General features: G+C 51.2%; 1 protein-coding gene across 1 annotated transcript; it reads left to right on the top strand.

Annotated features, from left to right (window-relative positions):
- The first annotated feature begins 13,108 nt into the window (after nucleotides 1-13,108).
- Nucleotides 13,109-14,658, top strand: LOC139831820 (uncharacterized). The gene is made up of 4 exons (XM_071821157.1): nucleotides 13,109-13,118; nucleotides 14,052-14,419; nucleotides 14,501-14,615; nucleotides 14,651-14,658. The coding sequence occupies exons 1-4, from the start codon at nucleotides 13,109-13,111 to the stop codon at nucleotides 14,656-14,658; spliced, it is 501 nt and encodes a 166-aa protein (XP_071677258.1).
- The last annotated feature ends 1,099 nt before the right edge of the window (nucleotides 14,659-15,757 follow it).

Raw genomic sequence — 15,757 nt, 5'->3', positions numbered from 1 at the left:
CGACGGTGAGCCGGATCTACTGGTTAGGGTTAGGTGTAGGGTTAGGGCTAGGGTTTAGGGGGTAGGGCTAGGTTTAAAGGTAATTATTTCTGGTTAGGTATAGGTTTAGGGTTTAGGGTTAGGGTTAGGGTTATGAATCAAGGTTCTTCATCTACCGCGTCGTGGTTTAGGGTTTTAGATGGGTTTAGTCCTCGAAGCCTCCCAGTTTAGGGTCTAGGGTTTAGGGGAGCTACTTTTGCACCATTACACCTTGCACCACACTTTGACACATAGCATAGGCCCACATGCAAGATTTGGTGGGGTTCCGGTGCTCCGGCGGTCGTTCTCCCCCTCCTCCCCCCCAAAACAGCGAAACGGGTGCCCCGGCGGGTCTACCCCCCTAGATTTCTCCGCGCGAGGGTGCACCAATGTAACGTTTCATTCCTTTAGGTTTGTTTAGTACATATACACATGGAGAACCAAGATTGGGACCCTTTGGCACATACACCCGCAGCTCGAGCCATTATCACACGATCGACGGTGAGCCGGATCTACTGGTTAGGGTTAGGTGTAGGGTTAGGGCTAGGGTTTAGGGGCTAGGGCTAGGGTTTAGGTTAAAGGGTAAGTATTTATGGTTAGGTATAGGTTTAGGGTTTAGGGTTAGGGTTAGGGTTTATGATGCATGGTTCTGCAGCTCCGGCGTCGTGGTTTAGGGATTTAGAGGGGTTTAGGGCTCGAAGCCTCCCCAGTTTAGGGTTTAGGGTTTAGGGGAGCTACTTTTGCACCATTACACCTTGCACCACACTTTGACACATAGAATAGGTCCACATGCAAGGTTTGGTGGGGTTTCGGTGCTCCGGCGGTCGTTATCCCCCTCCTCCCCCCAAAACAGCGGAACGTGTGCCCCGGCGGGTCTACCCCCCTAGATTTCTCCGCGCGAGGGTGCACCAATGTAACTTTTCATTCTTTTAGGTTTGTTTAGTACATATACACATGGAGAACCAAAGATTGGGACCCTTTGGCACATATACCAGCAGCTAGAGCCATTATCACACGATCGACGGTGTGCCTGATCTACTGGTTAGGGTTAGGTGTAGGGTTAGGGCTAGGGTTTAGGGGCTAGGGCTAGGGTTTAGGTTAAAGGGTAAGTATTTATGGTTAGGTATAGGTTTAGGGTTTAGGGTTAGGGTTAGGGTTTATGATGCATGGTTCTGCAGCTCCGGCGTCGTGGTTTAGGGTTTTAGAGGGGTTTAGTGCTCGAAGCCTCCCCAGTTTAGGGTCTAGGGTTTAGGGGAGCTACTTTTGCACCATTACACCTTGCACCACACTTTGACACATAGCATAGGCCAACATGCAAGATTTGGTGGGGTTCCGGTGCTCCGGTGGTCGTTCTCCCCCTCCTCCCCCCAAAACAGCGGAACGTGTACCCCGGCGAGTCTACCCCCCTAGATTTCTCCGCGCGAGGGTGCACCAATGTACTTTTTCATTCTTTTAGGTTTGTTTAGGACATATACACATGGAGAACCAAGATTGGGACCCTTTGGCACATACACACGCAGCTCGAGCCATTATCACACGATCGACGGTGAGCCGGATCTACTGGTTAGGGTTAGGTGTAGGGTTAGGGCTAGGGCTAGGGTTTAGGGGGTAGGGTAAGTATTTATGGTTAGGTATAGGTTTAGGGTTTAGGGTTAGGGTTAGGGTTTATGATGCATGGTTCTGCAGCTCCGGCGTCGTGGTTTAGGGTTTTAGAGGGGTTTAGTGCTCGAAGCCTCCCCAGTTTAGGGTCTAGGGTTTAGGGGAGCTACTTTTGCACCATTACACCTTGCACCACACTTTGACACATAGCATAGGCCAACATGCAAGATTTGGTGGGGTTCCGGTGCTCCGGTGGTCGTTCTCCCCCTCCTCCCCCCAAAACAGCGGAACGTGTACCCCGGCGAGTCTACCCCCCTAGATTTCTCCGCGCGAGGGTGCACCAATGTACTTTTTCATTCTTTTAGGTTTGTTTAGGACATATACACATGGAGAACCAAGATTGGGACCCTTTGGCACATACACACGCAGCTCGAGCCATTATCACACGATCGACGGTGAGCCGGATCTACTGGTTAGGGTTAGGTGTAGGGTTAGGGCTAGGGTTTAGGGGGTAGGGCTAGGTTTAAAGGTAATTATTTCTGGTTAGGTATAGGTTTAGGGTTTAGGGTTAGGGTTAGGGTTATGATGCATGGTTCTGCAGCTCCGGCGTCGTGGTTTAGGGTTTTAGAGGGGTTTAGTGCTCGAAGCCTCCCCAGTTTAGGGTCTAGGGTTTAGGGGAGCTACTTTTGCACCATTACACCTTGCACCACACTTTGACACATAGCATAGGCCCACATGCAAGATTTGGTGGGGTTCCGGTGCTCCGGCGGTCGTTCTCCCCCTCCTCCCCCCCAAAACAGCGAAACGGGTGCCCCGGCGGGTCTACCCCCCTAGATTTCTCCGCGCGAGGGTGCACCAATGTAACGTTTCATTCCTTTAGGTTTGTTTAGTACATATACACATGGAGAACCAAGATTGGGACCCTTTGGCACATACACCCGCAGCTCGAGCCATTATCACACGATCGACGGTGAGCCTGATCTACTGGTTAGGGTTAGGTGTAGGGTTAGGGCTAGGGTTTAGGGGCTAGGGCTAGGGTTTAGGTTAAAGGGTAAGTATTTATGGTTAGGTATAGGTTTAGGGTTTAGGGTTAGGGTTAGGGTTTATGATGCATGGTTCTGCAGCTCCGGCGTCGTGGTTTAGGGATTTAGAGGGGTTTAGGGCTCGAAGCCTCCCCAGTTTAGGGTTTAGGGTTTAGGGGAGCTACTTTTGCACCATTACACCTTGCACCACACTTTGACACATAGAATAGGTCCACATGCAAGTTTTGGTGGGGTTACGGTGCTCCGGCGGTCGTTATCCCCCTCCTCCCCCAAAACAATGTGAACGTGTGCCCAGCGGGTCTACCCCCTAGATTTCTCCGCGCGAGGGTGCACCAATGTAACTTTTCATTCTTTTAGGTTTGTTTAGTACATATACACATGGAGAACCAAAGATTGGGACCCTTTGGCACATATACCAGCAGCTAGAGCCATTATCACACGATCGACGGTGAGCCGGATCTACTGGTTAGGGTTAGGTGTAGGGTTAGGGCTAGGGTTTAGGGGCTAGGGCTAGGGTTTAGGTTAAAGGGTAAGTATTTATGGTTAGGTATAGGTTTAGGGTTTAGGGTTAGGGTTAGGGTTTATGATGCATGGTTCTGCAGCTCCGGCGTCGTGGTTTAGGGTTTTAGAGGGGTTTAGTGCTCGAAGCCTCCCCAGTTTAGGGTCTAGGGTTTAGGGGAGCTACTTTTGCACCATTACACCTTGCACCACACTTTGACACATAGCATAGGCCCACATGCAAGATTTGGTGGGGTTCCGGTGCTCCGGCGGTCGTTCTCCCCCTCCTCCCCCCCAAAACAGCGAAACGGGTGCCCCGGCGGGTCTACCCCCCTAGATTTCTCCGCGCGAGGGTGCACCAATGTAACGTTTCATTCCTTTAGGTTTGTTTAGTACATATACACATGGAGAACCAAGATTGGGACCCTTTGGCACATACACCCGCAGCTCGAGCCATTATCACACGATCGACGGTGAGCTTGATCTACTAGGTTAGGGTTAGGTGTAGGGTTTGGGGTAGGGTTTAGGGGCTAGGGCTAGGGTTTAGGTTAAAGGGTAAGTATTTATGGTTAGGTATAGGTTTAGGGTTTAGGGTTAGGGTTAGGGTTTATGATGCATGGTTCTGCAGCTCCGGCGTCGTGGTTTAGGGATTTAGAGGGGTTTAGGGCTCGAAGCCTCCCCAGTTTAGGGTTTAGGGTTTAGGGGAGCTACTTTTGCACCATTACACCTTGCACCACACTTTGACACATAGAATAGGTCCACATGCAAGGTTTGGTGGGGTTTCGGTGCTCCGGCGGTCGTTATCCCCCTCCTCCCCCCAAAACAGCGGAACGTGTGCCCCGGCGGGTCTACCCCCCTAGATTTCTCCGCGCGAGGGTGCACCAATGTAACTTTTCATTCTTTTAGGTTTGTTTAGTACATATACACATGGAGAACCAAAGATTGGGACCCTTTGGCACATATACCAGCAGCTAGAGCCATTATCACACGATCGACGGTGTGCGGGATCTAGTGGTACGGGTTAGGTGTAGGGTTAGGGCTAGGGTTTAGGGGCTAGGGCTAGGGTTTAGGTTAAAGGGTAAGTATTTATGGTTAGGTATAGGTTTAGGGTTTAGGGTTAGGGTTAGGGTTTATGATGCATGGTTCTGCAGCTCCGGCGTCGTGGTTTAGGGTTTTAGAGGGGTTTAGTGCTCGAAGCCTCCCCAGTTTAGGGTCTAGGGTTTAGGGGAGCTACTTTTGCACCATTACACCTTGCACCACACTTTGACACATAGCATAGGCCAACATGCAAGATTTGGTGGGGTTCCGGTGCTCCGGTGGTCGTACTCACCCACCACCCCCAAAACAATGGAACGTGTACCCCTACGAGTCTACCCCCCTAGATTTCTCCGCGCGAGGGTGCACCAATGTACTTTTTCATTCTTTTAGGTTTGTTTAGGACATATACACATGGAGAACCAAGATTGGGACCCTTTGGCACATACACACGCAGCTCGAGCCATTATCACACGATCGACGGTGAGCCGGATCTACTGGTTAGGGTTAGGTGTAGGGTTAGGGCTAGGGTTTAGGGGGTAGGGCTAGGTTTAAAGGTAATTATTTCTGGTTAGGTATAGGTTTAGGGTTTAGGGTTAGGGTTAGGGTTATGATGCATGGTTCTGCAGCTCCGGCGTCGTGGTTTAGGGTTTTAGAGGGGTTTAGTGCTCGAAGCCTCCCCAGTTTAGGGTCTAGGGTTTAGGGGAGCTACTTTTGCACCATTACACCTTGCACCACACTTTGACACATAGCATAGGCCAACATGCAAGATTTGGTGGGGTTCCGGTGCTCCGGTGGTCGTTCTCCCCCTCCTCCCCCCAAAACAGCGGAACGTGTACCCCGGCGAGTCTACCCCCCTAGATTTCTCCGCGCGAGGGTGCACCAATGTACTTTTTCATTCTTTTAGGTTTGTTTAGGACATATACACATGGAGAACCAAGATTGGGACCCTTTGGCACATACACACGCAGCTCGAGCCATTATCACACGATCGACGGTGAGCCGGATCTACTGGTTAGGGTTAGGTGTAGGGTTAGGGCTAGGGTTTAGGGGGTAGGGCTAGGTTTAAAGGTAATTATTTCTGGTTAGGTATAGGTTTAGGGTTTAGGGTTAGGGTTAGGGTTATGATGCATGGTTCTGCAGCTCCGGCGTCGTGGTTTAGGGTTTTAGAGGGGTTTAGTGCTCGAAGCCTCCCCAGTTTAGGGTCTAGGGTTTAGGGGAGCTACTTTTGCACCATTACACCTTGCACCACACTTTGACACATAGCATAGGCCCACATGCAAGATTTGGTGGGGTTCCGGTGCTCCGGCGGTCGTTCTCCCCCTCCTCCCCCCCAAAACAGCGAAACGGGTGCCCCGGCGGGTCTACCCCCCTAGATTTCTCCGCGCGAGGGTGCACCAATGTAACGTTTCATTCCTTTAGGTTTGTTTAGTACATATACACATGGAGAACCAAGATTGGGACCCTTTGGCACATACACCCGCAGCTCGAGCCATTATCACACGATCGACGGTGAGCCGGATCTACTGGTTAGGGTTAGGTGTAGGGTTAGGGCTAGGGTTTAGGGGCTAGGGCTAGGGTTTAGGTTAAAGGGTAAGTATTTATGGTTAGGTATAGGTTTAGGGTTTAGGGTTAGGGTTAGGGTTTATGATGCATGGTTCTGCAGCTCCGGCGTCGTGGTTTAGGGATTTAGAGGGGTTTAGGGCTCGAAGCCTCCCCAGTTTAGGGTTTAGGGTTTAGGGGAGCTACTTTTGCACCATTACACCTTGCACCACACTTTGACACATAGAATAGGTCCACATGCAAGGTTTGGTGGGGTTTCGGTGCTCCGGCGGTCGTTATCCCCCTCCTCCCCCCAAAACAGCGGAACGTGTGCCCCGGCGGGTCTACCCCCCTAGATTTCTCCGCGCGAGGGTGCACCAATGTAACTTTTCATTCTTTTAGGTTTGTTTAGTACATATACACATGGAGAACCAAGATTGGGACCCTTTGGCACATATACCCGCAGCTAGAGCCATTATCACACGATCGACGGTGTGCCTGATCTACTGGTTAGGGTTAGGTGTAGGGTTAGGGCTAGGGTTTAGGGGCTAGGGCTAGGGTTTAGGTTAAAGGGTAAGTATTTATGGTTAGGTATAGGTTTAGGGTTTAGGGTTAGGGTTAGGGTTTATGATGCATGGTTCTGCAGCTCCGGCGTCGTGGTTTAGGGTTTTAGAGGGGTTTAGTGCTCGAAGCCTCCCCAGTTTAGGGTCTAGGGTTTAGGGGAGCTACTTTTGCACCATTACACCTTGCACCACACTTTGACACATAGCATAGGTCCACATGCAAGGTTTGGTGGGGTTCCGGTGCTCCGGCGGTCGTTATCCCCCTCCTCCCCCCAAAACAGCGGAACGCGTGCCCCGGCGGGTCTACCCCCCTAGATTTCTCCGCGCGAGGGTGCACCTATGTAACTTTTCATTCTTTTAGGTTAGGGTTAGGGTGAGGGCTAGGGTTTAGGGGTAGGGCTAGTGTTTAGGGTTCAGGTTACGGTTTCGGTGCTCCGGCGGTATGTGTGACCCCGACGGTTAGTGTTAGGATTTATGTGCTCGAATTTGCACCCCTATAGATTTAAGAAAACATGATAAGAACATTATGAAATATTACTCATGTTGGAAAAACAAGTTTAATTTAATTTGAAATAAAACTAAATTCTCATATATGACAATTGAAATGGTAAACTAATAAATAAAAAAACTTTGCCGTGCACTTGCGGACGGCAAAGCCAGAAACCGCACGGCAAAGAGCCTTTGCCGCACGGCAAAGCCGTGCCGCACGGCAAAGAAAGCAAGGCGCACGGCAAAGCTCTTGCCGCACGGCAAAGAGCAATGCGCGCACGGCAAAGGCCGATGCACGGCAAAGCTTGCGGATAAGGGGCCGAACGAGTGGCTCGACCCCCTCCCCATCCACTGCCTCCTCCTCACGACCTCCTACCCCGCGCGACCTCCTCCCCACGACGCCGCCGCCGGACTCACCTCCACGCCGCCGACCACGCCGCCGTCCACGCCGCCTCCACGCCGCCATCCCCGCCCCGTCCACGCCGCCAAGCACGCCGCCGTCCACGCTGCTGCAGGCCGCCCCTTTCTCCTCCCCTACCGAGCATCTCCGGCGGCCACCACCTACTCCCCACCTCACGCCACCGCGTCCCGCCGACGCTGCCGCCCCCCGCCGACGCTGCAGCCGCTCTCCTCCCTCCCCTAGCTGCTGCCTCGACTGCTGGTGCTGCTGCTCGCGCCGCCCGAATGCGTCGCCGCGCAGCCGCTGCCACCGGGCCCTCCCCTAGCTAGGTGCTGCTGCTGCTGTGCCCGTGCCTCTCTCCGGCGCCCCGGTCCGGCGACCCTCCCTGCAGGTATGCCTCTCTTTCTCCTCCTCCTCTCTCCGATTTCCCTAGCGCGCGCCGCCCCCGCTAGCTATGCATGTCTTCCGATTTCATTTGCTGCTGAAACTACATGGATTGATGAGTGTTAGTGTAGGTTTTAGATGATTTTAGTGTACATTTAGATGATTTTAGTTTATAGATTGAGATGATTTAATTGTAGTTTAGGATTTTAGATGATTTATATGTATTTAGTGTATAAATTTAGATGCATTTAGTGTATAAATTTAGAGGATTTTAGTGTATAGATTTTAGTGTAGATGATTTTATTGTATAGATGATTTTAGTGTAGTATATGACTTAGGGAATTTAGTGTTCACTTGCATGACTATTTTATTTTCTCGCTATGTAGGTGATGCTTCGAGGTGGACACGGTGGACGGCGTCGCGGGGGTGTTTGACGGTGGACGGCGTCGCGGGGGTGTTTGACGGGGGGCAGCGCCGTGGGGGTGTTTGACGGGGGGCGGCGTCCCGGATCTTCCTCGGCGATTCTCTCACGCGTCTAGGGTATAAATCTCCCTCCCACCTTTACATGTACCTAGGTTTTCTTTTTTGTCTAGATCACCAAGTTTGTCGCGATACCTAGGCGTCTCTTCCCGACCGTAAGGGTTACGCGGATAAATATGCATTAGTGGTCTCGCATATTATGAACCGTAACTCTTACGGCATTTATCGGGACAGCCGGCGGATGCGTAGTTGGGTACGTTCTCCGTGCTCTACCCCGATCCGAGACAGGATTTCGGTAGCGCCTCCCCGTTGTTCTCCGGATGCACACCCCTCTCGGCTTTTTGCCGAGACGTGTATCGGGAGAGCAGCGGGGAGGTGCTGCCGAAATTCTGTCTCGGATCGGGGTAGAGCTGGGAGAACGTACTCAATCTACGGATCCGGCGGCTGCTAGGAGCCCACCTAGTAGAGTTTCAGGTTGATGCACGCGTAAAATAAATAAATATATGATGCATTTATTTCCTATTTGATATATAAATGCTATGTTCGTCTGTTTTGTTGCTGATTAGAGGATGGATAATCGTGGCTGGATGTACGATGGCAGAATCAGTCAGTGCAACTATACTGATGAATGGGGAGAAAAGACCGAGCAGTTTGTGGATAGGGCGTTTGCCATCCCTAGCAGACCTATAAGTGTTTGGTGCCCTTGTAGTAAGTGCGCTAACCGAAAGGCACAGGACAAGGAAACTATGAGTATGCACCTGATCAAGTTTGGGTTCACACCGTCCTACAGATTTGGACTTACCATGGAGAAAAGGCAAAGAAACGTGCTAGGAAGGAGGTGCGGCAGATTCAACCTAGGGGGAATATGACACCGGTTTTGATAGGTGCTTAGAAAACTTGGCTAATGGTAATGTGCCTGAAAGCCCTCATGTAGAGGTGGAGACACCTCGGGATGCGGAGACAAGTGAGGACCCGGAGGAAAACACAAAGGAGTATTATGAGGCTCTGTTTGCTTCGCAGAAACCCCTACATGAAAATACAGAGGTTACCCAACTAGATGCCATCGCTCGCCTTATGGCCTTGAAGTGCCATAGGAACTTGTGCAGAGATGGGTTCGATGAACTTCTGGTCATCGTAGGCAGCCTTCTGCCGAAAGGGCACCTCTTGCCGCAAAACTTCTACTATTCGACCAAATTGCTCAGTGACCTTAAGATGTCATCTCAGCAGATACACGCTTGTCCAAAGGGATGCATGCTATTCAGAGAGGAGCACGCTGACACAAATTATTGCATCAAATGCAATTCCTCTAGGTACTTTGAGGTAGACCGCAATGGTGATGGTCAGAAGAGGCAGACCACGGTTGCCAAGAATATCCTCCGCTATCTTCCGCTTCTACCGAGGATCCAGCGGCTCTTCATGACCGAGGATACCGCCTGTGCCAGATGAGGTGGGCCGTGGAAGGAAACAGATACACCGACAAGATGATACATCCGTCGGATGGTACTGCATGGAAGAACTTTGTGAAGAAATTTCCACTGAAAGCAGGTGACCCGAGGAGCGTAGCAGTTGCGATATCAACTGATGGGTTCAATCCATATGGTATGTCGGCTGCAGTATACAGTTGTTGGCCAGTGTTTGTTATTCCCATGAACCTCCCCCCCTGCGTCTGCATGAGATCAGAGAACATGTTTGTGTCGATGATAATCCCAGGGCCCAAATACCCGGGCAAGAACATGAATGTGCACCTGGAACCGCTGGTGGATGACTTGGTTCGTGGCTGGGAAGGTCGCGGGATCCGAACATATGACGCATCAAAGAAGGAGTACTTCGATATGTATGTGTGGTACCACACGTCCCTGCATGACCTGCCAGCACGTGCTTTGTTCTGCGGGTGGTGTACACATGGGAAGTGGCCTTGCCCACAGCAAGTGCATGTGCCGTGACTTTCTTCTGGCTAAACAAGGGAGGCAAGTATTCATGCTTTGATGAAGCTCGACAGTTCCTTGAGCGGAGGCATGCATACAGGAGTGATGTAAAGAGTTTCAAGAAAGGCCGTGTTGTCCGTGGCCCGAAGCCAATTCCGAAGACCGGAACGGAAATCAAGGCCGAGTTAGATGCTCTTCAGCCTAGCCCCGATGGGAATGGTTTCTTAGGATATGGGGAGACACACCAATGGACTCACAAGCCGTGCTTATGGAAGCTCCCTTACTTTGAGTTTCTCGAGCTCCCGCATAACATTGATGTAATGCACACCGAGAAGAATATCAGTGAAGCCATTTGGAGCACGATTGTGGACACTGAGAAGACGAAGGATAACATAAAGGCTCGAATTGATCAAGAAAGGTGGTGTGATAGGCCGGAGTTGAACATGCAGCCACCTAATGGTGCCAAAAAAAACTTGGACTAAGCCACACGCTCCGTTCGCCTCACAAAGGCCCAAAAAGGGAGGTCTTCCAATGGATGAAGGACTCCTTGTTTTTCCCCGATGGGTTCGCAGCCAACCGGATGAGGGGCCTGAACATTGAAACGTTGCGAGTCCAAGGACGGCAGAGTCATGACTACCACATATGGCTTGAGCGGATAATGCCGGTGATGATTCGAGGCTATGTCCCTGAGAAGACTTGGCGAGTGCTAGCGAGGTTGAGTTTTTTCTTCCGCCAGATTTGTGCTAGGGAGTTAGACACTAAAGTGATTGAGAAGCTGGATGAAGAGGCACCCGTGTTGCTTTGCGATCTGGAGAAGATCTTTCCTCCAGGGTTTTTTAATCCGATGCAACACATGATCCTGCACCTCGCGGAGGAGTGCTTAAAGGGGGGCCCGAAGTGGGGCCGTTGGCCGGTTGGTCCCGAGAGAGAAACACAAAAGCTTCACAAATGACTGCAATAAATGCAAGATCGAAGCATCCATAGCCGAGGCAGTCCTGAACGTGGAGGTGGCAAACTTCACCACTAAGCACTATGATCCCAACATTCCCACAAAGCACAACCCGGTCCTCCGTTACAATGCCGCCAACAATGAAGAAGTACCCAAGCTTAGCATCTTCGTGGGGCTTGGTGGCAAGTCAAGTGGCTCGAAGCCGTACAGAACGGACCTACCTGAGCGGACCTTGATCCACTCGTATGTCTTAAACACCATGGTCGAAGTGAAGCCGTACATCGAGTAAGTGCGAACCATTTAATTATTCGCAAACGTTCACTCGTATGTTCGTGGCTAACTCTTCCTCTTTTCATCGGTATAGGAAATTCAAGGCTATACATTGGAAGAATACCCACAGGGAGCCTACCCCGGAAGAATCCAAGCAAATTTTCGATAAGGGAGGCGGTTTCGGTTTCAGTAGCTGGTTTTGTAATTTGGTACTATTCTATCCAAATTAGCTAGCACTTCCTACATTTATCGGTCATTTCTCGTTCTAAACTTCTTGTGCTAAACTTGTAGGCAAGAACCGACAAAGAGATGAAGTCGTAGCTAAGAAAAATTGCTAGGGGCTTTGACCATTCCGTAGAAGCGTTCAACTCCTATGACGTGAACGGGTATCGCTCTGCACTCCATCAATACACAACAAGCCGGCCCAACGCGAAGACAATAAATAGTGGGGTGGTATGTCAAGGTGATGATGGGCTCCATTACTATGGAAGAGTCGAGGGTATATACGAGCTGAATTACGGGTTTCACAAAGGGCTAAATCCCGTCGTCTTCAAATGCCATTGGTTTGACCCACGTCGGGTGAGACGGGATCCTGAAATTGGGTTGGTCGAAGTTGAAAGGAACTCCGTTTATAAGGGAGAGGATGTGTACATCTTGGCAACCCAGGCCTTTCAAGTATTCTATCTCCCGTACGCGTGCAGAAACCCGACAAAACGTCTACATGGATGGGATGTTGTGATGACGGTGCCTTCACGCAATAGGCCGCCCCGCCAAACAAGGACGATTACCGCCGCGTAGACCCCTCAGCAAGGAGTGTCGAGTTTTATCAGAAGAAGGGCTCCCCGGCCATTTCACAATCGGCTTGCCGACTATCGATGACATGGTCGTAGACGATGAACAAGAAGACGCGGGCATGGATGGAGACAATGCAAGATGAAGCCGAGGATGTCCGTGCCCCGGAAGACCTGAGTTTGCTCGAGGCGTTCAAAGCAGGGATTGACCTCGATGCGTATGGACCACCTCCGTGTTTCATTGATGATTATTGGTTCGCCGAGCCCGATGACGATGAGGAGACACGCGGTCCAATCACGGATGGCGACACAAAGCTACTGATCTATGTAGTAGTAATTGTGAGGCTAGCCTATTTGTAATAACTCCGTGTAATAGAGATTGTCTAGCTAGGTTATTTGTAAGAACTCCGTGCTATGTTTGAGAGAACTCTATGGTAGCTATTTGTTGCTTCCACTAATTAATTAATGTTCATCCTTTTGCATTATTTGTTGCTTTCATTAATGTTCATCTACTTATATTTCTGTTGCTTTCACTAATATTTATCTCTTTACAATATTGCGTACTAATAAACCACTCTCTTCATTTGTGTTTGCAGGTGATTGAAGCATGGCGCCAAAAAAAAGGGGTGGCGGTCTTAAAAAGAAGCTCAAGGACTTGGTAGGTGTAGGGACTTCGAGGCAGGGCCGAGCTACTACCCCCCCTCCTAGCCCCCCTCCTGTCGCTCCCACAGGGCGGCCGCGTAGGAAGAATGCGACGCGGGTACTCACTCCTAGTCCTAGCCCCCCTCCCGCAGCCGATGATGATGACGAGGAGGAGGACCAGGAGCACCACGGGGGTGGGGAGGACCAGGAGGAGGAGGTGGGTGGGGAGGACCAGGAGGAGGAGGGGGGTGGGGAGGACCAGGAGGAGGAGGGGGACGAGGACGACCTCTCGGAGGATGAGGGGTTGGGGAACTTAGTGTTCGATCCTGATCCAAGCCTAGAGTGGTGTGAGCCGGAGGATTACCAGTACGTTCCAGCTTTGGAGAGGCTGAGGCCACGTGATAGGAAGCCATATCGGCGTGGGATAACACAGCTCCTCGCTGAAGAGCTGGCGCTACAGGCACGTTGTTCTTGTGCCCTATGGAAGGAGGTACATGTTATTTTTTGGCATTTCGTTATCGCAATTTTGTCATTATCAAAATTATTATCACATACATATTGATGTTGTCGTTTCATGGTGCAGCTCGTTCAGCTTTGAAGACCCGACGCAGAGACCGCCACGTGGGTACTCGAACATCCTTGGGGGCCTACTTAGATTTTATTTCCCTGGGATAGTCAATCTCCCTACTGGTGGCTGCGACGTAGCTTGGAGGTGGGCGCACTACAGCCTCGCGGAAGATCCTCTTGGCCGCGGCACCGCGGCGGATTTGGTTGTTGCCAAATTCTGGGTACGTGACTTTTGACTTCTTACCATTCATACACTCTCCTTGGTTCACAATAATTGCACTAATGCCCCTTGTTTTACCTATGTTGCGTAAATTCTTCAAGAGGGCCGAGGGCAAGGAGAATGCGTGCGATGATGTCCTACACCAGCTTGCAAGGAAGAGGGTGACTGGCATGCACTACGAGGCACGTGTTCAATGCGTCCGCGACTGGCACGCCGACCGCTTCGTCCACATGAGTAAGGAGGACGCTCGCGACACGCTCATGCAGCCGTGGCGCATTTCTGTGTATTTGCATTTATGTGTTATTGATTTCTTTATCGCCATGTAGTTTATTTTACCATAATGGGTTTATCTTGTGCATGTAGAACCCTCCTCGCACGTCGGCAACGACGATAGGTGCTTTCGTGCGATGGTCATGTGGTGGACATGCCCCCGACCTCAAGAAGCACGAGGAGGGCAAGAAGAAGCGGGCAGAGATGCGAGGTGGATCGCATATCCAAGGCAGCATCCCCATCTCTCTTCACCTGCAGAAGGAGGTGAGCAAATTAATGGTTCCTTCATTCTTTGAATTCATGTTATATATTTGTTAACTCTCCAAGGGTGTGTCACTTCACTCAATTACATGTTCTCTTTTGCAGGAAGTCGGGACAGAGCGAAGCCTAACGTCTTTGCCGTGCTAAAGAAGATGAAGCAAAGGAAGACGCCTGATCCTGAGACGGGGTCCGTGTGGGTTAACCCGCAATCCGAGACCCAGTGCACGTCGTATGTCTCCAAGTTCAAGCAGAAGTACGGCGAGGAGGCCAATCCAGAGGCCGAGGACTTTGACCCTGAGGTCGCGGTGCTTGCGGGAGAAGGCTTGAAGCATGGCCGCCTATGGTTTGGTGACGGGTGCGTCGACCCAGCGAGGGTTCCCTCTCTCCGCCAGATCCGTCGTGGTCGTAAGAGCGGCCAGCCTGAGGTAGAGCCCCGGCCACGGGCTTCGGATCTAGCTGTCGAGCGGTTACGGGTATGTTCTTCCTCGGGTCTCTACATTTCCTTTACATGCTTTCCATTGAAATGTTAATGACATCGCGGCAACACAACGTAGGAGGAGATGGCAGCGAAGGAGCAGGCGGCCCAGGAGCACGCACGGAACATGGAGCGGACGATTCTGGAGTACCAGCAGCAGCAGACACAGATGATGCAGCAGATGCAACAAAGAAGCGAGATGATGCAGCAGCAAAGCAGTACGTATGAGCTGGCTGATGAGCCATACGGCTCTGTCTACTCCACCGGGGAGTCTTCCTCCTCCACCTTACTCCATGTGGATGCCGCCACCGCCCACTCAGACCCCGGGGACACCTATCACCGTCAACAACATGAACATCATCCGGAGCATGAACCGCGGTGAGTCCTCTTGTGCCCAACCCGCTACTTGTTCAAGTGTTCAATATGCAAATGCAAATGTTCATTCCATCAACATGCTTATAGATTATATGTCACAAGGCAATGACGATGAGGCCGGCGGAAGCGGAGGAGGACAAGGTTGATGGCATGGTCTTCGTGCGCTTTGTCGGATTGTATGCTTGTAATGGATTGTAATATTGAACATTGCACTATGGACTCTATGTAACTTGTGTGGATGGACTATGGACTCTATGTAACGGATTGTATGCATGAACTATGTGTGCTCGACGTATTTGTGGTGTTGTTGATGTGTTTGGTGATCATATATTGATATATATGCTATATTTGTGAAATGCAATATTTGAACTGCAGGGATAAATGAAAAACAGCAAAAAAATGAAAAAATCAGGCCCCTTTGCCGTGTGTGTGCACACGGCAAAGGACTTTTGGTCACTTTGCCGTGTGCACACGCACGGCAAAGGGGCCACGTGGCGCAAGCCTGTGCTCCTGGGAGCTCCTGGAGGCGTGCCTGTAGGGGGCTTTGCCGTGCGTGGTAGGGTAGCCCGCACGGCAAAGGCGCGCACGGCAGAGAAGCGAGGCGCACGGCAACGACCCTCGCACGGCAAAGTATAGCGGCGCACGGCAAAGAGTGGGAGCACGGCAAAGTATTGTGCCGCACGGCAAAGAGTGGGAGCACGGCAGCGTTTGCAGCGCACGGCAGAGAAGGCAGCGCACGGCAAAGGGCTTTGCCGTGCGGTAGTTGCATGCGCACGGCAAAGATGGCTTTGCCGTCGATGACTTTGCCGTGCAAGCTTTGCCGTGAGGGCACGCACGGCAAAGCCGTTGCCGTGCGTATAGGGCTCTTTGCCGTGCAAAGTGGAGCACGGCAACGTCCCTTTTTCCCGTAGTGATGAGTGTTATCACACAAAATGAGATTTTGCGTAGAAATTGTAATTAA

The sequence above is a fragment of the Lolium perenne genome, chromosome 5 (assembly GCF_019359855.2).
Source record: "Lolium perenne isolate Kyuss_39 chromosome 5, Kyuss_2.0, whole genome shotgun sequence".
Classification (NCBI taxonomy): domain Eukaryota; kingdom Viridiplantae; phylum Streptophyta; class Magnoliopsida; order Poales; family Poaceae; genus Lolium; species Lolium perenne.
The sequence above is the reverse complement of the archived record's forward strand: the minus strand, read 5'-3'. Positions and strand labels throughout refer to the sequence as shown.

What these genes read in the sequence shown, in the direction of transcription:
- LOC139831820 (XM_071821157.1), top strand. An exon ending in TAGCTGTCGAGCGGTTACGG is followed by an intron (nt 14,420 to 14,500) that starts GTATGTTCTTCC and finishes AACACAACGTAG; the next exon opens with GAGGAGATGGCAGCGAAGGA.